The sequence below is a fragment of the Alternaria postmessia genome (genome assembly GCF_024291825.1).
Source record: "Alternaria postmessia strain BMP 2775 chromosome Unknown scaffold_71, whole genome shotgun sequence".
NCBI lineage: Eukaryota > Fungi > Ascomycota > Dothideomycetes > Pleosporales > Pleosporaceae > Alternaria > Alternaria postmessia.
Window position 1 is genome coordinate 89,225 of NW_026260144.1, and position 22,906 is coordinate 112,130.

Genomic DNA, 22,906 nt, shown 5'->3' on the forward strand with positions numbered 1-22,906 from the left:
TGCTTGGTCGTAATGCCGGGCAAGGCTTTCAAGACATTGCGGAACTTCTTCTTACGGATGGCAGCGATACCAATAACGAGATGATAGCCACCGGCAATATGCTGTCCAACACTTGCAGTGTACGATTGAATCCTTCACTGCTCGCTGGGTGATGGTTCACGGCAAATCGGCACGATACGGCAGAAATGCCTCAGGAGTGCGGAAATGACAGATGCATCATCTGTGTCTGCGTTATCGCGACTTTGAACCCCTTTCGCTCAGGCATTGTTGAGAGTGACGAAAAGACGAATCTCTACGCGAGAGACACTGCGGCGTATCTGCCGAGGCGCGGTGTTCAGCCTCCAACGGGTAGCCCCACAGGCATGTAACGGGAGATACCCACTTTTCCGGGCGCCTGATTTCGAAACACCATCTTTCCGCGGCTCTCCCATCTTGTGGACAGACCATTCGCTCTCTGCTGTCATCTGCACAAGCACAGCTTCCGGAATTGAGCCGGACATACGACATCGGCTGTACCAAGCCGTCATGTTTCGTGGTGGCGTGCTACGTTCTGATTCGAAACTTGACTTTACGGTTCTCGAAACCTCCCATGCCTCATCACTAGCGTGCTACGGTAAAACGGAGGCTGGATTGCAGGTTCAATGAGCGCTAAGTGACGGAGGGCATGATCTCGTACAGGTTCTCGAAGTTTGAAGCTGGTGGATTCGCCTCACCACAGCGCCGTTACGTCCCTGACAGGCTAGGTGTTCCCTTCAAAGGGACGCCACAAGCTCCTGCGAAGTCTACCCAGGGGTGCTTATTCCTGTCTTGGCAACATTTTGTACTCCACTCTCTCATTGCCAAGCATCGACTGAGGCGCCTAGGCCAGCACCAGCATATACACAACCCTTACCTATACCGATGCACGTCTCATGGAAGTGGACACCCACCATGGATCTCGAGTAAGAAATTTCACGATACGGCGGTATGCCCTGTCATGATCCCTCAGTATATAGATTACTTTGAGTTCCACTGCTTGTAATCTATCTCCATCAACGGTCTTTCACTTCTTCACAGCTCGACGCTAGTCCTTCTTTACTCCACATTCTATTCTATTCTCAGCGCTGAGCGCCAACTTTATTTTAACTCCAATCATGATGTACTTCACTGCCACTTCCTTTGCACTTGCCACCTTGGTATCCACCGTGCACTCGCACGCAGCCATCTTGGCCGCTGTTGGAGACTCTGGCGAGAGTCAAGGTTTCTTGGTCGATCCTGCAATTGCCCGCAACTGCACTACCATCTCTCCTTGCCAACAAGATGCTACCATCATTCGCGACTCGGAGATCACGCAGAACATTGTCAACGCCTGCGGAAGAACCGAGATTGCCGGCAACATCGACATCGGTGAGCAAACCGAGAACGAGCTTGCAGCTGGCCGTATGGCTCAAGTGTCTTCTGGCTCCATGTTGGCTGTCACCATCCATCAAGTTAATGCAGATGGCGCCGGTCCATTCGAGTGCGACATGGACGAGACTAGCAACGCCGTGACCACCTTCACACCCTTGAAGGTATCCAACAACATTCCTGGTAGCTTCGGTCTCTCTCAGGCAAAGGAAAAGGACTTTGTTATCAACGTCCAGATGCCCGACAACTTCAACTGTCTTGGTGCCTCAACTGGCAACATCTGCACTGTTCGATGCCGCAACAACGCCATCGCTGGTCCCTTCGGTGGATGCTTCGCCGTCCAGCAGACTGACGGAACTGGTCGTACCAACGAGAGCGCTTCTGGTAAGTTTCACATTTTCCGTTATCATTACAAAGCATTTGCCCTATCCTGTATCCATACTCACTGCCGCTAGCTGTCGACACTGCTCAGACACTTGAGGGTATCTCTGCACAAATCCTGCAAAACAAGAAGGATCTTCCTGCTGCTATCGCGGCGAACCAGGCTGCTGGTGCTGCGGGCGGTAATGAGGGTGCCAGTGCCATTTCCGGTGCGTTGATTTTTCATCCGTCGCATTTCTATCGTAATGAACTTGAACTAACATCTCTTTCAGCTCTTGTCCCTGATGCGACTCAGGCTCCCAATGCTGGAAACGGCAACAACAATGGCGGTAACAACGGCGGCAACCAGGGAGGCAATGGCGGCAAGGGCAACCAGAACGGCAACCAAGGTCAGGGTCAAGGTCAGAACCAGAACCAGGGCCAAGGCCAGCAGAACCAGGGCGCAGCTCAGAATGGTCAAGGTCAGGGCCAAGGCCAGGGTCAAGGCAACGGCCGTGGAAACCAGGGCCAGAACCAGGGCCAGGGAGGCCAGGGCCAAGGCAACCGTGGCGGCAACAGGATCAAGCGCGCTCTCAAGTTTTTGAGCTAAGCGATTGATAATGTGTGAAGGAAGAGCAAGCACAGTGAATGCTACATAACCGATTGAGGTTGGACGCAAAACGCGCGAGAAATCAAAGGCTGGTCCATTTACATCATTTACCAACAATGTATATACCCTTTTAGTTACATACGGAGAAGAGGAGATAAGTAGAGAAGGACGAAGAGTGAATAAAAGACTACTTCTTCATCTTTTGGTTTCAAATTTTGCAGTCTCGCGATGTCTTTATGGCTTGGATTTTTTTTGATTGAGTATTGTCAGACACCTTGGTGAAGCCAAAAAGCCTCGAGACCAAGTTCCAACTCAACCGATATTGCTAGTGCTCGCTCTGGCAGAGACGATATGTTCAAATACGTGGAGTCTCAGTAACAGTCGCTTCCTCACCCTTTTCCAACCCTCCAACATCCTTTCCGCCCTCAAGAGTGTCGTCATCAAAGAAACCGTACTCTCTCTGCATTTGCTCGATGCCAACGGGATCCAAAAATGGCAGCTCCTTCGCAGCCTTCACATAACTCATGTTCTCCACAAAGCCCTTGGCAAAGATAAGGTCAATCTCCTCCAAGCTTCGCTGCTTGGTCTCAGGATAGAAGATATGGATAAAGGGCAAGAAGCACGCATTCATCGCTGCGAAAAAAACGTAGGTGCCCCACCCAATGTTATCAATCATGATAGGCGTGATCATGACGACGATGAAGTTTGATAGCCAGTTAGTGCATGTCGAGATGGCGTTTGCTTTGCCACGTGTCTTTACAGGGTTTACTTCTGCTGGGTATAGCCATGGAAGTGGAAGCTGTAAAGGTGGTGCAAGTCAGTGCATGTCTCACATAGGATTTCGTACATTGAGGACTTACCCATGTCGCTGCGAAAAATGCAATGTATGTGAATAGGCCCACAGCTGCGCCTTTCGCTGCAGTTTGCGTACCCGGGATGAGGGCACCGAACACCAGAACCATGGACAAGCCTTGCCCCCAGGTACCGATCAGAAATAGCTTGCGACGACCAGTGCGTTCGATGATGAACCAAGATGTAGTCGCAAAGATCGAATAGACAATCATGTTGATACCTCCGAGCAACAGGGACAGATCATGCGAAGCGCCGATTGAGTGTTCGAAGAGGAGAGGAAAGTAGTAGATGACCGCATTGCAGCCACCAATCTGCTGCATGAGCTGTGATGAAGCGCCGAGCATCATCCGTCGGAAATGCTGTGTTTTTCCGTTTGTGAAGAGGGCGCTGAATGGTGTGATTCCTCCTTTGTGGCCAGACGCGCGGATACTGTCCATGATGATGTGGGCTTCGAAGCGTGTCTCACTGTCATCAATAGCATGCCCACGGAGCGCCGCAATCACTTTGGCTGCGTCCTCGTGTCGATCCTTGGTCAAAAGCCAACGTGGCGACCTAGAACGGGTGGAGAAGGTTAGTATGTTCCTCGCACTGGATATGGGAGTATACTAACTCTGGAAGCCAGGTCATGCCAGCCAAGAGAATAATACAGAAAACGATCTGGAAAGCGATAGGGAAGCGCCATGTGAAGTTGTCGCTTCCGTACGAGCATCCATAATCCACCCAGTACGCGATGAGCGTACCAAAGGCAATGACCCCGCCCTCGATGCAGATCAAGAGACCATGGTTTTTCGTCCTGGAGCATTCGGCTTGGTATGTGGGAATTGTAGCAGTGTTCATGCCATTGCCAACACCAGTGACAATGCGTCCGATGACGAACTGTGCGGTGGCATTATGGCCCTTGAAAGCAGTCACTTGTATAATGGTACCAACGATCATAGTCGCAGCGCCTATCATGATTCCTTTCCGTCGCCCGAGCGCGTCACCAAAAATGAGCATTGCTATGGCTCCGAACAAGCAGCCAATCTCGTAGATCTGTTGGGTTCAAGATTGAAAAACGTCAGTGTGAGTTCAATCTAGAATGAGAGCTATTGCAATTACTCACCGCGGTCACGAACCCTTGCCAAGTCGAGTTGTGCAGAGTTTCTGGGAAGTAATTCATGAATGGGTCCGCTGAAATGATGCCAGACATGACGCCCTCTGTAGTACGAATGTTAGCACATCCAATCGTCTAGTAGTGGAGTCTTGCACCCACGGTCATATCCAAAAAGCAGGAAACCAGTCGTCGCAATGATGGAAACTGTTATGTCCAGCGCTCTACCTCGCATTCCCATGAAGCGAGGGTGCGCAACCGCAACCGCAGAAGAATCTGCCATTTTGACGTACTGGCGACAGCCAATATCCGCCTGTGGTTCTGAAAAGGCGTGTTCTGATGTCTCGTGTAGGTACCCTAGGGCGAACCACTGGCGATCAAAAAGTGTGGAGAGATGGCGGGGAAGATTGGGGCCCCATAGGTTTTATGTTCTCCACACATCTTGATCCAGACGTTCCTCCACTGCGCTAGCTTGTGATCAGCACAAAGCATAAGCTGGTACAAAGCACAGGGTAGAGGAGAAGTATGGAGCTACGCAACGGCCTCGAAGACGTCATTCGCTGAGCTCTGCCGAGATATCTCCATATGGTGATGCCGAAGAAGTTCCTATATGGTATTAGCATAATAGGTACTCTGATGCCGAGGCAGAATTCTGTTGCAGGTTGAGCCGCTGGGGCGGCGTCACAGTACATCCATGCACAATGGCGGTTGGCACCGTCTATCCCCGGTGGGTTGAGGTAATAAGGAGCGAGAGATAGTTGGTGGGATTGGGCTGCATGTGTTCCCGTGACGGGCAGCCAGCGTGATGCTGGTTAGTCTGCCTGTTAAGCGTAAGGATAATGTATGCATCCCCGGAAGGCTAGAACGGACTCAGCAAAACTTGGTGCAACGCTGCGATGGAACATCAGATCGCCTGTAGAAAATGTGAGAGAACAGCTGGATTTTTGGAAGTTGTGACCAAGTCGTGAAACGATGGTTCTTTCACGATACTACGGCATCGCTGACAAGGGACGGGATGAACCACGCTGTTTACTCCTGGACGCAATGCCGAGAAGCGGTACCGATGTTTGCACAAGCAAGGGTGGTTTCTAGGCGTTGCAAAACTGGGGCGCATTATCTTGAGAGCTACCTGCGTAGATACTCAGCTCCTTCGAGCAAATGCAATGACGCGCTCTTACGATTACCATGTGATCAAGCTTATGTGCCATGTACTCACCTGGACAGCTGCATGGACTATGATGTTTCCGTCCGGGCCTTTCTTACAGAGAGAAATGCGCGCCTTCGCCCAAGACACGAGTCGTCTATCGCAAATGTTACGCTGAGGGTTTTCCCCAGATTTTACGATCGGGCGGTTGTGGGATCATGCCTCGGTAGTGGTGGGTACGTGTCCCGTCCCCATCCATGTTCGATGATCTTGCATTCCCACTCGGTCTTTACCAGGATGTCAATTGACAACACCTCGGTATAGGCAGAGACCATCATGTGATTTAAACAGACGCGGAGATGGTAGTTCGGACGACGTGAGGGGTATATCACCGCCGCTGCAGTGTAGATAAAGGGGACGATGCACCTCAGTCGCAAGAGCCTAGCCCACAAGTTTTCCCACGCTAAAATAAGCTCCCGAAACTTAAGTCAACCATATCCACGACTCTTCAATCTACCTTGTACACGCGCAACCTTTTACCTATGACTGCAATCAAAAATATGAACGTGATCGGATACCAAGCTCTGCTTTCACCAGGCGTCTTGAACGGATGCTTTGACGCCGCCTATACTCTGCACTATGCTAATGTCTCTCAACATTCGCCTTGCGCTCAGGGCGCAAGTGTATTCACTAAACGGAACTGCATCTTCATCGACCACACGCGCGTTTGACCACGATTCGCTCTGTTTCACCCTCCAACGGTCAGCATACCCGGTCTCTCTGTGAAACATCGCAGCAAACTACCTTCACACTTGAATACCGCTGCTCTCATACTATATCAGCTATGCCTTACCTACTCCTACACTCTCATCTACCACACACAGCAGGTTAGCTGAACGCACGACCTACAACAGTTAAGTTGAGAAAAAAGACGAGCACAACGACATTCTTACGCTTTGAGTTCGTCGCCAACGAAATCTTTCCCAATCCAAATCTTTTCAACACTCGGTAAGATGAATCCCTTCGGCGGCTCAAGCGGTGACGATTTCTTTGGTGATGGTGGTGGCAGCGACTTCTTCGGTGGTATGGGTGGCGGCATGGGACGCGGTGGCTCAATGGGAGGCCCAATGGGAGGTATGGGTGGCATGGGTGGCCCGATGAGAGGGCCGATGGGTGGTGGTGAGATGGGACGTGGAGGTCCTATGGGTCCGATGGGTGGGATGAGCGGTGGCAACCCTCGCCGAGGGGGCTACTCATCTTTCTCCTCCTACGATTCCTCGCGTCCAGAAGGTCAACAGTTTCAGGAACATCATGAGCCTTTCGGCGACAATGCTCAAAGCGGGTATAGCCACCAACGAGCTCCACGCAGTGGGGGTGGCGGTAGAGGCTTCATGTTCTCTGGCCTAACACGCGCAGACAATCCCTTCCGCCGTCAAGTCGGCGGCAATCCAGCCGGTGGATACAATGCGTCTGCACGAGAGGAGTCTAGCTACCCACATATGGGCCGTGAGGGTCCCCAGTACGCTTCGCGGTACGAAGAGTACCCACGTAGTCATGGTTCGTCTCGTCGCCAACCACCACAGCAAGCCTACTACGATGATGAGTCGGACCCCGACGAAGACCCTCGACAGCGTCAGTATTATGCTCCTCAGCACCCGTACGGTGGTGGCGGTGCGCGTGGTGGCGGGGATGGTGGTAGACCAAGTGGTGGACGGCTGTTCAACTATGATCGTTTCGGCCGTCGTAACTAAATGCGGCGAATAGCCAAGGACGTAGGAGCTGTGCTACTATCGCGGTTCCCTTCTTTTCGTTGCATGCTTCAAAGCAGTGTAGCTTCATGGCGTTTAGACATTGTTCTTCTCTTTTCACGCAGCCTCAGAGCGATTTCTCGAGAATAATGCAAATTTGTATTATGAGCTATGTTGCCATCGACGGTGATGATAGCAAACCAAAATTATGAGATGAAAACCTACTATGTCTCACCATGAACAAGTCTATGTATAGGACAATGACAGTCCTATTTTCGACAAGTTCAATGTCCTTCAAATGCAGCGCGATGAATCAAGCTTTGTGTACGCCATGCATGAGTTCGGCGAGTCGAATGAAAAGTGGCTGGTAATTCTTACCGGGCAGGCAAATCATAACTTATTGCTGATCTAGATGCGACGTTGCGAGAGATCAGAAAGAGAAGTCATGGCGAGGCTGCGCGGAACCCCTGCCGCACCCATCTACCAATCAGCTTCTATTGGTTGCTGCTGACACGTTAAAAACACCCCTTTCTACGCAAAACTACCGATTCGTGACTTGGACTAGAGATGTCGTGACCAACTGCTCACCAATGCGCTGTTGGGCGCCAAGACACGTGCCCCATGTTCCGGTAAAAGCTTCTACCGTGGCAGGGCAGCAGCTCGCGCGTACTCGCACGACTGTGGTGTGATCTGGATCGCCCAGACCGGAAGGGATTCTCGAAGCCTTAGGCGCAATCGTGTTATGGAGCATTCCGCACAAACATCAATAAGAAGACACTAATATTACTTGAAAATTGTCTATGACCGTCTCATCCATCTTCTCGACGTGCCTCAGTATATTGGAAAGACGTTTGTAAGCCGGGACCGGAAGCACGCTTTCAAAGCAACATCTAAGCACGCAAACAATTCCTAGCGTCGAGGCAGCCTTAACCGCACTCCACAAAAGCCTACCCACACTTGACGTCGCTTGCATACAGCGCTCATCTCCACGTGAAGTCCAGCCGCGGCCGTAGTGTGAGTACCTTTTGTTCCCCCTTGCTGAGGCCTTGCAAACGAGGCCCTACTAGGCAGCCACGTTGAGACATATTTATATCCCCAACACTGCCGAGTCATCTTCTCTCAAGCTTTGCTAACTCTCTGATGACGAAAAAAGTGTGTTAGACACATAGTTCAAAGCAAGCACGCGACCAAGACCCCACCGAAGCCGAAACCACCGAACCACATCGCGGCCCCACATCGGTCTTCATAAGGCTGATCAACCAGCTACAAACCACGAAACAAAGACACTGCCGGGCTACAACACTTTACACATCGTTCTCTATTGAGTCTGAACACTTTTCTCCGTCTTTTGTTCTTCATATTATACAACATGGCCATCTCAACACACGCGCTCTCCCAGATTCGGCAATACTCCACACGCGTACCTCGCGATCCGCACTATAAAATCAAGGCTGCCCTCGCAACGAGCTACGTAGTATCTGCTCTTGCACTTCCCTTTGTGCCACCGCTTCTGGAGACTAGGAGAGCCAAGGCAGATGGAAGTTATCTGACAAGGTACGTTAGGGCACAAGCATGTGGCTGGGGATGTTGTTAGGTGGTAAGGCAGGGCGGGATACCGGATTAGGAAAGAAGGAATTAGACCATGAATAGAATGCTAACGATTCAAATAGGGAAAACGCGTATTGCTCATCACAGTATCTCGGGTGCGCACGATGAGGATTCTTTCTAGGTAAGTTTGATCTGTTCTTGAGAGATCGCGATTGAAAGCTAATATATCGTAACAGGTTCTGATTCTCCCTTCTATCCTGACGCCCTGGCAGCGCATAATTTTCCTACGATCTATTCATACATACCCGGCGTTTATTCATTTACAGAGGACATTACATAGAATTATAGCTACAGACGCTCCCACAGCAACGTCTTAGTCTACATCATCATTGGCAGGCTGCTGTTGACTTTCCACCGCGTCATGCATCTCATCATCATCTTCGTCTTCAGTCTCGTCCATCTCGTCCTCACTAGCTGTCTCCCACACTGTAACATAGAGCTCTCCGTCTTCTTCAAACACGTGATTGCCGTCTTCATCGACAAAGTGTCCGTCGTTGTCTAGCTCAAGATCAAGCTCCATGTCGTCCTCCTCGTCAAGATCGTCAACCTCAAAGTCGTCGTCACTACCAACGTGCTCCACACTTTCATCATCGGAATCGAACATGTCCATGAACGCGAGTCGGCGACCAGGCTTTACGAACCTGTGCTTGAGGACGTGCAGAGTGCGTCGCGTCTCTCCCCGTAATCTATTGATGTCCGCGTCACCAAGTTGATCCGTCTCGGGTGCTTCGCTTATAGACTCTGGTGCTATCCGCGCGCCTTCTTCTGCCTCTTCGTGAACTATGTGGCGGTGGAAGCCGACAACGCTCGCATCGTACACGCATTCGACGATTGGGATGGGCTCGTCATGAAGATATGGTGGTATCAGGCTAGGGCTTTTGTGCAGCTCTATTGACATCTTGAGATTGATGCCAGCCTTGAATAGCTTGTATGCTTTTGCATGACGATTGCGGAGGCGCTCATCGTCGCAGATGTAATCAGTGTCGGACAGGTCGAGCCTGAGTAAAGTCAGTGCATGATCTGGAACGAACTTTGAGTGATTCTGTTAAACTTACCAGAGATAGGACGATTGCAACAATTCTAGTGTGTTGAGAGACGGTAGCGCAGCGTAGTGATCAAAGTCAGGCGGCTGATCCCAGAAGTCGATAGGAACGTCCCAATGCCGGCGAACGCGAAGTGTTTCCAGACCGGGTGGCGCTAGGTCGCGGTTCATTACGATAGCCTGATGTAGAAAGGAGTTTGTATCGCATTCCATATATGTGAGAAGGTGGAAATCACGCATGCCATCACCAGGTGGTCGTATGCTGCGGAGCACGTGGGGGCTTCTATCGATGCGCCAGCCGGGATTAAGGTGCGTGAGGCTTTCTAGCGAATGTGCAACTGCGGAGAGAGCTTGCAGCGATCCGCACGGATCTTTGGTTAGTACGGGCTTGACTTGTCTAGATCGGTTGACGTTGAAGACGTTTTCACCGAGAGTCAGCGTCTTCAGCCGTGCCGGTGTACGCAATATGCTCAGCAAGCTTTTGGGCTGCAGCACGCACTCGTCAAAGACAAGAGAAGTCAGAGGGGTTTGTCGGGTATGCGACGCAAGTTCAGGGATGTCAGAAGCCGGGAAGGCAACACAGGAGACGTGAAGGTGTTTGAGCGCAGGGTGTCGGAAGAGACAATGGAAGCCTTCGAGGTTCCAAAAGTCAGTATCAGCGCCGTGTGAATGGATGGTCAAGCTCTCAAGAAGACCTAGGCCAACCGTCCGCTCGACATGTTTTCCCAACCGTCGCTCCGCCATGATCTTATCCGCCTCGACTGGACCATCGACGCAAGCTGTGTCAAGCGCGCGGCGAAAACGTTGCATGTCTCCATGAACCCAAGCCTCGCCACCAGCTCCCTCCCAATGGAAGTTGTCGTAAGGGCTCTCAATGTGCCACTCCCTCAGATTGACCATGCGAGCTACGCACTCGTTGAAGGTTGTCCTTATTTCGTCACTGTCCTTCAAACTGTTGTCCTTGTATTGATACAGAATCTTGAGTGTTTGCACGGCGCGCACGCGTTCATGACGCAATGTGAAGGCCTCGATGATGGCGTGAAGGTTCTTTACGGAGAGAAGCTCGATTCGCTTGTAGAGTCGCTCTTCGGCCAGATGTTGCATACCGCGACAAGTGCGAGCAAGAGCGCATAGTGTTTTGTTGTTGTCTTCGAGATGGTCGATGACTAGGAGAGCGAGTTCGTTGGGCAGCGTCGATTTCGCAGTGCCCAAAAGGTTGGACGCCATGGCGAGCGCGGTACTATGAAATGGCAAAGCTTTTCGTATGTGGCAATGCAGATGGCTCGCTGCTACGGGAAGTACTCGCGTCGGTTCGGTCGACAGATCGTTGTTGCCTGAGCGGTCCTGGATACCCTCAATCAATACCTGCTGGGGCAACAAAGCGTGTGGTTGAAGGGATGTTGGGAGATAATGCTGGCGGACGTACTTGTTCGTATTTGGCGACTGTGAATTAACGTCGTGAGATCTGGCGAGATGGTTGCTGTGTTACGTGAGAAACGCGATTTCACCTAGACCAACTAAATTATCAGAATATGCAGGGACAATAACGAGGGGCCGAGGCGGGGGTCGAACAAAGCACGAGCCAACCAATGACGTCGACGCGTGGCCGCTTCATCCCTGTCGAGTCCATCGCCCGTCTCTCATTCCTTTACCACATCAATGTGTTCCCTCCTTCCTCCTGTCAAAGTACAACTTCACACTCACCTAAGTCTTGTGTTGATTTCCGCACAGCATTCATGGATTATGATGATAGGAGTCGCCATAGAAGAGAGGAGCTCAACACGCGTGCTAGCAACAGTGCGACGGGACTGCATGCATCGAGAGCGCTCTGGGAGACCATTACATGTATCCAAGCTCCAAGGAAGGCAATACGATTTTCAGTTTCACCTTCACTCATTCTCACAAGATGACTTATTTGATGGTTGCCTGAGGCCTACTATTGTTTCCATGTGTAGAGTGACTTCGTATTCTCCACTGTCACTACGCTAGCAGTTACTATGGTGAGCACATCGCTATCCTTATAGAGCTGACCTACCCAAGGTGGGTACAACTTCTTGCTTGCTTCATGCTCAACGCTATCTGAGTATGGCCTTTTCTAGCCTCTGCAAGTAGCAACACAACTCCCCTACGGCCATGCAGCGTCCACCGAGCCCAATGTCGATGTATACTGGCTCGCCGAGCTCGAAAGGCAAGAACAAGCGCGCAATAGACGAAAGTCCTCCAGCTACCGACCGACCCCAACAGCCATCCAAGATCGACAGTAATGCGCCCCGCATCCTCCGCCGCTATCAACACCGCCGTCGCAATGTCGCTACTGAGGTATGGGGCCCCGAAATACCTTCTACAACCTCACCCCGAGCCTTCGCCGATGCACCAGCCCCAAAACAGCCTTTCAGCGTCTACAAGGCTATCCTTCGACATCCGAACCTCTTCTTCCAGTTTGCGCTCCGCCTGCCTTACCCTTCCATCATCGACCTCTATGCCATCGACAAAGAGTTTCATTATCGCTTAAATCTATACAGTGTCTCCCTGATACACGACTATGCTCGCTACCATGCACCGCTCGCAGGTTACATCTTCAGCTGGGTACTGTATCCACGACTATGCATTTCAGACCCTATGCTCAGACCCATGGACGGACGAGAGTGGCTGGCGCGCGATGTACCGGGTTTTCGCTGGGTGGGCATGATACTCTGGCGCCAAAAGATTGTACGCAGTATTCTCACAACACTAGGTTTGGAAGGTCATCGCGTACCGGCCAGCTGCGAGGGTGCGCTGATGAAGTTCTGGGGTCTGATGGAGTTAAACACCACGAAACTGCGCCTTTCCTTCCTCGATGACGCGGATATCTGGACAGACATCGATATCATCAGCATTCAGCTCTTCTTCGTCAAACTCGACATGCGCTTCTCCGACCCAATTCTCGGGAACGGCGTCTGTCAGCTAGGATCGCTGCTGCTTGGCCAGAGAAGTTTGGAAACGCTGTGGAAAGTGTTGAGCGGAAAGTTGAAGTTGGACTATGACAACACGAGCGACATCGTCGTGAAGACGTACCTCAACGAAGATCTTGACGTCGAAGCACATCCCTGGCTCGAAGACGAAGGCGATACTGGCGTTCCAGAGGAGCTGTGGGGTCTGCTGAGTCTTGAAGGCTGGCACGAGGACGGCGTACAAATGATGCATGCCGTAGATCTGGTCATCACTGAGGGTGTGAGAAGAGGGCTCAATGTGCAGCAGCACTACCTAGACTTTGTCCTTTACGGTTGGGTAGATGAGAAAACTGGGGAGAATGTCCCGATACCAAGGCAGTTGAGGAAGGACAAAAAAGTAATAATGCCGAGTAAAGGCTGGCCGTCAAAAGAATTACGACAGGATATGATCGAGAAGCTGGACGTGCGCTTTGGGTTAAGGGGAGGAGACGATGGCAATGCGATGGACCTGAGCACTTGAAAGGGTACCGAATTTTGACAAACTGACACAACCTTCAATCCACTTACTTACTTAGTATGTCTACAAGCTCACTACGTCGCTCAAATCAGGGTCTTCATGTTATGGTTACTTGATTTTCTTCTCCAACTATCTGGAGAATCTGCGATGACTGCGGCCTTTCAACGTAACTGAGCAGCTTCGTTTTCGCTTCGAAGTCCTGCAATCTCATTGGCCCTTCGTTTCAGTACTGTCCTCCGATTGACTGCGAACATGGTGGATGCCGACGTATCTCGACTAGTTCTCGCCTCTTGCGCGCTTGTCACTTCTTTGCCATGTTGAGAGCTGTGTCCATGATGTCCTGCCGCTTGACCTTGCCTCCGTAGCCTTTAGATACCATCTGAGTACACATGTCCTTCGCACTGTTGATGATCTTTCGCTTCTTCTCGTTGATGTCTGAGGGACTGAATTTGAAGAAGGCCTTGTCGGTGTGGGCCTCAATGATGGCGACGTACTTGAGGGTTGGTGGAGGACTCATCTAGTCTTAATCAGCGCCCTGAAAACTCGAGGGGAGTTTGTTGCACTTACCAACAGCGCTCAGGCTCTCGGCCTGTCGCAACACGTCTCTACTCTCTGTATCTAAGGTACGTTCCTGATACTTTCCACTAAACTCCTTGGCGAACATCCTTTTTGGGGCGTTTTCTCGCATCCACATGAATTGAGTCAAGAACCGGCGATATTGTAGCTTGTTTCCCTCTGAATTCTTAAGTAATTCCATCTGATGACACGAAGAATCATACCAGCGCCTTCTGTCGTCCTGCTCGAGGAGGACGATCCAGGGATTCCCCATAGTCCCGTTTTCTATCACCTTTATGCCGTTGGTGGAGAAGCCAGGTAGCAACTCTAAATATTCTCCGAGTTCATCAAGATCTGATCGGAACAGAGGAGAACGCTCTAGCCAAGATGAAGCGACTTCATGTAATTCACTGACTGTGCGGTGCTTGAGAGAATTCTCTTGTACCACAAGAGGCCATCGTGCGATGTCGCTAATCAAGCTTCTGCCATTGGCAATGAGCGTTTGAAGGCACTGAGCGTCCTAATGGTCCTGATGAGTATCTAGTACATCGGTAGGAAGGAATGAGACGATGTTGTCCAGTACGTAGATGCAAGCCACTACAGTTTCGACCGGAACGACGACGAAGTGGATCAATTCGGAGGATGTTTCGTCCATACTGGCGTTTGTGCGTCTAACCTAGGTTTTGCCGGCGCAGAAGAGAATTTGGGAGATGGAAACACGCGTTGGGAAGTCGCAGTGTTTTTTGAGCTCAGACAGAAGCCCCACTAGAGCAAACGGCAGTAGCGACCGTACGATGGTAACTCGTTTGATAGTGAACGATAAAGAAAATTGCAGCATCCTAATCGGTCCACTGGCTGAAATGGGGAGATGAGAGGTGAAGGTGAAGAACAGTGATTTCGAGCCACTAGTAACTCGCTACATCACAAGACGAAGAACAAATAGTCCGCGCGAGAGATCAACGATCGTTTGAAACACGGTAGTCTGCGACAATCAAAGAGCTTTCAAACAGAGTCATATTCAACATATATCACCATAGCATCATTACACTGAAACCTCCTGACCAGAGAAGACATATTGTTTACGTGTATAACAATCGTGCCTCTTCGAAAGTTTGACAAGCGCCATACCCATCAGATCTTACACACTGAACAAACCAACTCCCATGTTCCCCAATCTTACGATTGATCGCTAGCACAAGCCATGTTGTTCCCTGATATCCTTGTTGATTTCCTTAACGATCTGGTCTAAGCGCGTCTTATAGAAATCCAAACCCCTATCATCTTCTTGGAACTTCTCAATTTTCCCCGCAAGGAATACCGCCTCCCAGAACCGAGGATGTTGACGGATATGTTCACGGATGTGAGGATAGCGCTCTGCGACATCATCGTTGTGTTTGGGTATGGTCGTAGTGTTCTGAGGTACGTTGACACTGTGGCTGGGGCTAGGGACGGTGCTCCGGCGCCCATTGTGACCATGATTAGAGGCAGCTGGAGTGGTGGAGTTCCGGGACAGGCTGGCGCTCCGAGAGTGACCCTCTTGGTGGGGGTATTCGACTGCAGAATATTGTTCATGATATCCAAAATCGTAAGGAGTTAGTTGGGGATATCTAGACCAAGCTACAACGCGAAGATTATATGCGCAGTCTTCTAAGTAGAATGCGGCGGCCAGAACACGTAGTTGATCTTGCCGAAGCATGTTGTCTGTGTAGTCGGGGTCGTAAATGGAATGTCCCATGGGCGAAGGTTGATGACCATGGCCATGAGAGCGACTTCTCCGTCGAATCCAATTCCAACCATTGTTCCGGCGAACAAGCTCATATCGAGGATCATAGCCGCCACGCATAGGCATCGTGATTGGTTTAAGTCCGTGACGGGATTCAATGGTTAAGGTCGAGGTCGTAAGCGGTTGACCCTGGGTACTCAAGTAGTGTTCGCGCGAAGGAAGAGTATTTGGAAGAGAAGAGGGTCTGTGAGGTGTTTATCGTACAGTAGTGAGCCAACCCTTGAAATAAACCTATTCGCTCAAGGACTAATGGCAGCTGCTGCCTAGTAAGTGACAACAAGGAGAATAGCAATGGAATAATTAGACTCTAGCACTGGAAATGCAAACGGAGGCGAAGTGTGTGCCAAGTAGCACAGGGAATATGTGAAAAAAAAAGAAGCACACGGTTCAGTGTTTCACGGAGACTATGAGCAACGATAATATGATGAAGATTGAGTATATACGGAGGAAAGGTCTTCTCATGTCATCCTGTGACTCTTTCAACAATGCAGAGACCATCATGGATATTCAAGCACCCGAAAACGCCGTGCAATATGCAGAGAACAGCAACGATACATCCGTGCAAACATGACATAGCATCAACGTAGCATGTAACTCAAGTCCGGCAGCCCTGCTACAATGTTTTGAATTACCTGCTCTTCCTCGTTCTTCCTTCGTTGTGCAGAGTTTGTAGCTCCAGTCAGCGGTTGAATCGACGGGGGAGTTACATTCCGTGGGGGTGAAGATCGTGTGAAAGTTTTCGCTGAAGACGCGACACTGGAAGGCCTTGGAGGGGTTTCGAAGACTGAGAAAGGATCTGATGGATCGCGCGTGGCCTGCGCAGGCGCTCTTGACGCTGGTGCCGATTCAAAGAAAGAGAAATCAGCATCCGCCCATGCATCTACAGTAGACTCATTTGGCATCGCCGGGAATGGAGGCGGCGTGCTCGGCCGGACGGGTTCTGGTTCTAAGGTACTAGATGCGAATGCAGAGAAATCGTCGTCTTGCGTGTCATTAGTCTCCGCAATCTTGACTTCGCTAGAAACAACTTCATTCGCATCGGGCGTGTCATGTGCTGGTGATGTATCAACTTGGACTTGGTCCTGTTGAATAGTCTCTCGAACTGGCTTCGACGAAACCTCGATCTTGATCTTTTCAGGTGTGACAGTGGTAGACCGCTTAGCGGATTTCAAGCGTCCAGGTCCAATAGGCCCTTGTTCAGCATTGAATGGAACAAAACTTTTCGGACCAAAGATCGCCGACGTAGGCGATATGGTGCTTCGTAGGCGCACGATATGCATTGCGTCAGCTGAACGATCCTGGGTCGGTGGAGTCGTTGGAAGTGGCGCAGAAGTTGACACAGTGCTGTCTAGCGTCGCTGGTATCGAACTTGGGAAGGCTGAAGGTGGAGTAGACACTGTAGGGCTTGATATCATCTCACCCCAATCATCTTCATCATCTGTAGGGACATCGGTACGTTGTTCTTGATTGAGAGTGTTGGTGTGAGGAGTGCTGAGCTCTTCCCAGGGACTTGCTAAGGTCGTGGTTGGCGCAGGAGGTGGGATTGCTTTCGTTGCGACAGCCGGCGTTTCAGTCGACGTTTGCCCTTGTGTAACCCCAACGTCGCGTGCAAGGTCGATCGAAACCGCACGAAGCTCCTGTGTCTGGGCATTGACTACAGCTGTAGGCTTCGGCACGACAGGTGGAGATATGGAGCGCAGGCTAGGACTGTCCTGCTTCCAAGGGTCTGTTGTGGTTGTCGTGGAACTCCAGTTGAAAGCGATCTGAGTGTCAGCAGACACAGGAGGAAGGCGTTGTCTTGCCGGTGCAGCTTCGATTACTCGCGGTGTGGGAACGGACGTCTTCGTGCGCAAATGTCCTCTTGGGTTTATAGGTTCTGGAGGTGCTGGTGTGTCCCAGTAGAACGAAGCTCTAGCCCCTGGACCTGTGCCAGAAAGACGGTCCTCACGAGCCCATCTTGCTACCGTCTTGTTTACTTCGGATCTGACCTCAGAACCCGCCCATGTGACCCGAATATAATTGTCGTCCCCGTTCCCGCTATTGAATTCTCTCATGGTTTGCTTACGCGTCAACCTGTACCAAGCCTTGCGCCCAGACGTTGAGTATACCGGGTCGTCTGGAGCTTCTTCTGGCTCCTCTGCAGCGCCATCAGGAGGAAAGAGTTCGTCAAGAAGTGTTTTGTCGAGTTCGTATGCACCGGCGTTATGCGAGGCGGCGGCGGCGGCGCTCGAGGAGGCTGCAGGCGAACCAGGGCGAGACGTAGAACGCTCTGATAAGGCCTCTTTTGTATCACCCGCAGCGTCTTGTGTGATCTTTGACTGACCAGAAGGAGCTTCTGTCAATAGAGTATCTTCTGTGGAGGTTCCAAACTCCTCGTCTGCACTATCGTTGCTCGAGCTTTCGACCTCGGCTTCGCTATCCTCGTCATTGGTTATTTGTGACTGGACCTCCTTCTCAGGTTCTGTTGCTTCTGCAGTCTGTTTCTTATTTACAGCCTCTTCCTCGAACGAGGTTCGCGGCGACTCGGGAGGTGCCTCGTGACGGCTCGCTTCAGACGGGGACGTAGAGGGTCGTGCAGAAGAGTCGTCATCGGGCTGTAATCGGTTCGAAGGAGCGACTGGAGCTTGATCAGAAGCCTTATCCAGCTGTATCGTGGTCGACGTGTCCGAAGTATCCGAAGCTACGTTGTCCGCATCAGAAGTGTCCTCCGTCTGTGCAGCCCACGTGTCTCCTTCCAGCGACAGGTTATCTTCATGTTTCTCTTCTATATCCCATCGCGGCCCATCTTCAATCGCATGCTCATTCTTCAGCGGACTCGGCTCAGCTATGCGCGTCTCCGTAGGTATAGCGACAGTCGTGTCTTGCTCAGATGACGTAGTCCAGTCTCCGAAACTCTCATCCTCATTGCCCCATCCAGCATCGTCCAGAAAACCGTTTAATAGCACCGGTGCGGGAGCAAGTGCAGGCGGCTGTGGTGCGGTCACCTCGTTCTTCGTCGGGGACTTTTGGTCGTCGGCATTGTTGTCTGCCCAAGGGTCGCCCCAATGATCCATGGTCGGGCTGCTGCGTCAAGCGTCATAGTGAGTCGCTTCTGCTAGAGAAGCATCACCAGAAACGCAAGCGATAACGAGTTAGTGTGAAAGGTAGGGCGCTGCGAACCGTCCAAGGCCAGCTTACCTCGGGGAGGTGCAGCTTTCTGCCAAGCCGGGAGTCGGACTTTATTCAGCCGGCAAACTTCTCTCCCGAGCAGCGTTCATTCACGACTTTGACATTGACCATGCAACAACAGAAAATCAGAGCGCGAACACCTATTTCAAGGGATACGTTCTGACACTCGCTTATGGAGGGAAAAGTTTCATCTGGACATTGCATCTCACGGCTTCACTTCTTGCTCCATCATTTGTGTAGAGGAACATGACTAACAACGCAGCACATACATTGTAAATTCATGATATTCTCATGGCTTCACACCTTCGTCAGTGCTTTCTCTAAGGTTGCCTCTCACAACATGGTATCTCCTCCCGAACCTACTATGTGCATCCCAACCAAGACTCCACGATGCAACCCCCCACAAACCCATGTTCGTAGTCCGCCAACTGCGCAATACCACAAAGCAGCTAGCAAAGTATGCTCACAGAGATAGTCGGCAGGACGATTTAGCGGTTCAGGATAGTTCGGGAAACTAACATATCGTACGGGAGCTATCTTCGTGTTCTTATGGCTTTTGTTTCTATTTTAGATTGCTTTCAATGGGTCACTGTTGCAGTCATTGTGGTTGTTGCTTGCTATCTACCTTGTCGAATTGCTATCACTTATACGAACCCAAGAATGATAAGCATTCAGCTGTCGCGCAATGCATTGTTATCAGAGACCTGGTTTTGCCCGATGCAACAACGTTCACGCTCTTCAATCTCAAAACCTGACGTTTAGAGCTTTCAAGACTTCCTTTCAGATTCATTGGCTCGTTAGATAAAGCTCATCTCTTCCTTCATTACGACTGCGTAGATCCATCGTGATCATTATACCGGATGTCCGCCATTCCGTGCGCTGCACCAACCCTGTGGTAACCTTGGAGTAGACCCACTGTGGGCCTGGATCGTCTTGCAGTAGATAGCTGTCTGTGCGTGAGTAAGACGGGTTGCACGGACTGTCCAAGTGGGTCATCATCCCAAGTATAGACTGACTGTCAAGCATCACACATTATCGGTTCAGAGTTGAGGTTCGTGCAAGACGCGACGTGAATGACATTCAGTTTCTCAGGTCGCTATGCAAGAAGACTGCTCAGATGCTCGCATCCGTAAAGAACATAGAAAATGAGCGCTCAAGATGTAAGCACATCGAGGCAAGCCATAAACGCCGGATGAACATGCAACGCCGAATACCAAGACGTCTAGAAGATTATTACTCCATAATCCACCGCTTTTCGCACAATGCTTTCGTTATCTTCTTGAGCTCTATTATCGGACTGACTCGATGATGGAAATGTCGTCTACTGCGTCCTCGTCCATGTCATGATGCATAACCTTCTTAAGACCATTGTCGATTTGAACGGCACCAACATCCTCTTTGGGAACCCAGAATAATTGGACCATGCCAAAGATAGCAGCAGCAGCAAGGGCGAACCAGGCTGCCGCGGATCCTCCGAGGGAGTAGATCAATCCGATAAGAGGTGAGGAAATTGTTCTCGCCAGACAGCAGGCCGACATAGCGATACCATTGACACGACCAAGGACGAGGGGCGATGGAACGGCGTTCTTCATCAGGATCAGGGCGCATGGGAACACGATGATACCGAAGAATGCCTGCAGGAAAAGCGAAAGGTAGATACCCGGGGTCTCGAGCTCATGGGGAAAGGCGCTGATGAAGGGCACAATCAGGTAAGTGATCGGGTAAAGAATAATCATCCAGATGAATGAGTTCCAGACACCAGCCCATTCGACAAAGATAGGGAAGATGAAGCCCTGGACAAAAAGAGTGATGAAGCCGTTGACCGTGAGGAATTTCCCGACGTCTGGTAGATCCATTCCTAGTCCGCCCTTGAAATCTAGGCCAGTCGTTGTAGGTGTATCAAGGATGTAAACCGGGAGGATCGAGATGAAGGCCATTTGGTGGAAAGCAAAGATGGACATAGCGAGGACGATCATGACTACAGTTCGGTTGAAGGTCTTGCGGGGTTTCGGGGTCGGCCCACCGCGCATGGGTAGCACGTCCTGCTGGATCTTGATCGAGTGCATGGTTCCAAAAGATGAACGGCGGATATCGAACCTTTGGTCGAAGGGCATGGGCATACCCTCTTCCAAGAAGGAAGCCCTTTTGCGGATGTGTCGAATGCTGCCAGAAACGGACATGGAGGCCAACCTGTCGCGCGTGTAGCTAGCAATGGAGCCACGGTGCCGCATAGAGCCAGCGGTTGAGCCTCGGGCCTCTCGGTTCGCATGCGGGTGGTTTGCGGGTGGTCCAAGAAGACGGCTTCGCTCGTTAGCAGGGGTTTCGTTGATGGTATCCAGGTGGTCGTGGTAATCATGCTGTTCATGGTGGTCCGCGATACCGTTTGCTCCCTCCTCCTTCTCTTCACGGACAAGTGTTTCCTCCAAGAAGATCATACCCTGGAGGATGGCTAGCATAATCCCAATGGCTGCGATGAGGTTAGGGAGAAGATACGGGTAGCGTCCGAAGAGACCATGCTTGTCGAAAGCATGAGGGTAGAGTCGTGCCGGTTGGGCGAGGAAACCACCCATTGCTGAACCGATAATACCGCCCACCGTCCAGACGAAGGGCTGTGTCGCATATGCACGCGCTATCTCTGGTTAGATGGCCATGCGGGATGGGGTATTGCGCGATTTACTCACGCTCGTGGGCCGGATTCTTGACCGACTCTGCGACCATGGTTTGCATGATTGCAACGTTTCCATTCAATGCACCGCCGATAAAGCGCGCAAGCAGCGCGACCCAATATGTCTGCGCAACACCGAACAAGAGACTTGACAGGGCAACGCCGAGCAGACCAATAAGCGCGACGGGTTTCCGGCCGTAGACATCAGAAACCATTCCCCATAACGGGGCTGTCATGGCCTCGGCGATGGCGTAAGCGGACACCAAGAGTCCAGCGTAGAAAGAAGCATCGTGTTTGCTAATTCCCAAGTCCTGAACCATGAGGGCCGAATAGGCCAGGATAGAGTTGAAAGCGAGAGGCTCGGAGAATCGGCATATTCCTACGCGGTGGTCAGAAACATCCAATCACAATGACATCACTGCAGCCGCCACACATACCGAGAATAATGAGCTGCTTGGTGGGGAACGGCGCGTCCTTTGGATCGGGAGGCATACTGGCAGTATTACGATTACTAGAGAATGGAGGTTGAGGAGTTTCGCATAATAACAGAAGATGGGAATCAAGGTTTTACGGGCAACAGCTTATCATAGCGCCACTAGGTGAGAGCAAGCGCGGGCCGACAGATTCCCCTCAATGGATTCGCGACATGCACCGTGCCCCAACAACTAGCGTTTCCCGCATTCGCGATAAACGTGCTGCAGCCTCGCCGTTCCCTGTTAGATGCAGACACAAAACTCGCTTGTGCCGCCTCAATTCCGATTGCTTGAAAACCCCCGGCCGTTGAACTCATGTTTGGAAGCACCCTTCCGACGAGTGCGGCTGCGCATGCTGGGACCAATACACGCCAGCTCGCCGAACTCCGTCAAATTTGCCTGCCAGATTTGCTGTTTGCAGGTGTCAACCCGTCGATTGAGTTTTACTAGGCCAGATCTTGGACTTGCCCGGGGCGGGTTACCCTTGTCGTTCGATTCATACGTCATAGTGAGAATGACCGCCAAGGGGTGCTGCAGTTGAGGCAGGCAAAGCAACCCTGTCTCAACTATTGGCTTGCTCACCGTACTTTCCACGGTCGTAGCTTGCACGGCTGCCGCGGACCATGGAATCTCACCATTTGCTTTGTTCGACAAAGACATCGAAAACCAAAGCATCGATCATCCTGCTAGCAATGCCCAAACTCCACAGTGCGAGCATCTGAGAGGCCTGCGGGCAGTTCCCGCAGAGGTCGTGGTTCCTTTTAGATTTGTTGAGTAACATGTCAGGTCAAGCCCACGCGGAACTTGGTGGCGCTACCGAGCGTCACGAGGCATCCTTCTTTCGACACACCTTCCTGTGTGCTATGAACAATATCACTCTACTCTGCAGCCTCCGCGAAACCTCATATCTTTGAGTAGCATCCTGCACCAATGGCAGGCCAAGGAAATGACATGCATCCGCTTGCGTTATCTGCT

The 22,906-nt window shown here is 51.2% G+C and overlaps 7 protein-coding genes across 7 annotated transcripts; 3 read left to right on the forward strand and 4 right to left on the reverse strand.

The window, feature by feature from the left end:
* Positions 1–1,133: 1,133 nt before the first annotated feature.
* J4E82_008614 (uncharacterized protein) lies at positions 1,134–2,356 on the forward strand (the record flags this gene model as incomplete). The annotated part of the gene is made up of 3 exons (XM_051734845.1): positions 1,134–1,770; positions 1,842–1,976; positions 2,040–2,356. 3 exons carry the CDS (start codon positions 1,134–1,136, stop codon positions 2,354–2,356), a joined length of 1,089 nt encoding a protein of 362 aa, XP_051585426.1.
* A 355-nt stretch (positions 2,357–2,711) lies between these two features.
* Positions 2,712–4,581, reverse strand: J4E82_008615 (uncharacterized protein; the record flags this gene model as incomplete). Its single annotated transcript, XM_051734846.1, has 5 exons — positions 2,712–3,155; positions 3,217–3,760; positions 3,819–4,240; positions 4,311–4,405; positions 4,461–4,581. The coding sequence occupies 5 exons, from the start codon at positions 4,579–4,581 to the stop codon at positions 2,712–2,714; spliced, it is 1,626 nt and encodes a 541-aa protein (XP_051585427.1).
* Positions 4,582–6,455: 1,874 nt separating this feature from the next.
* On the forward strand, positions 6,456–7,193 carry J4E82_008616 (uncharacterized protein; the record flags this gene model as incomplete). The annotated part of the gene is made up of 1 exon (XM_051734847.1): positions 6,456–7,193. The coding sequence occupies one exon, from the start codon at positions 6,456–6,458 to the stop codon at positions 7,191–7,193; it is 738 nt and encodes a 245-aa protein (XP_051585428.1).
* Positions 7,194–9,111: 1,918 nt separating this feature from the next.
* Positions 9,112–11,654, reverse strand: J4E82_008617 (uncharacterized protein; the record flags this gene model as incomplete). The annotated part of the gene is made up of 3 exons (XM_051734848.1): positions 9,112–9,796; positions 9,854–11,320; positions 11,545–11,654. 3 exons carry the CDS (start codon positions 11,652–11,654, stop codon positions 9,112–9,114), a joined length of 2,262 nt encoding a protein of 753 aa, XP_051585429.1.
* A 340-nt stretch (positions 11,655–11,994) lies between these two features.
* On the forward strand, positions 11,995–13,290 carry J4E82_008618 (uncharacterized protein; the record flags this gene model as incomplete). The annotated part of the gene is made up of 1 exon (XM_051734849.1): positions 11,995–13,290. The coding sequence occupies one exon, from the start codon at positions 11,995–11,997 to the stop codon at positions 13,288–13,290; it is 1,296 nt and encodes a 431-aa protein (XP_051585430.1).
* A 298-nt stretch (positions 13,291–13,588) lies between these two features.
* Positions 13,589–18,678, reverse strand: J4E82_008619 (uncharacterized protein; the record flags this gene model as incomplete). Its single annotated transcript, XM_051734850.1, has 3 exons — positions 13,589–13,804; positions 13,859–14,362; positions 16,258–18,678. The coding sequence occupies 3 exons, from the start codon at positions 18,676–18,678 to the stop codon at positions 13,589–13,591; spliced, it is 3,141 nt and encodes a 1,046-aa protein (XP_051585431.1).
* Positions 18,679–20,082: 1,404 nt separating this feature from the next.
* J4E82_008620 (uncharacterized protein) lies at positions 20,083–21,950 on the reverse strand (the record flags this gene model as incomplete). The annotated part of the gene is made up of 3 exons (XM_051734851.1): positions 20,083–21,422; positions 21,475–21,837; positions 21,896–21,950. 3 exons carry the CDS (start codon positions 21,948–21,950, stop codon positions 20,083–20,085), a joined length of 1,758 nt encoding a protein of 585 aa, XP_051585432.1.
* Positions 21,951–22,906: the final 956 nt, after the last annotated feature.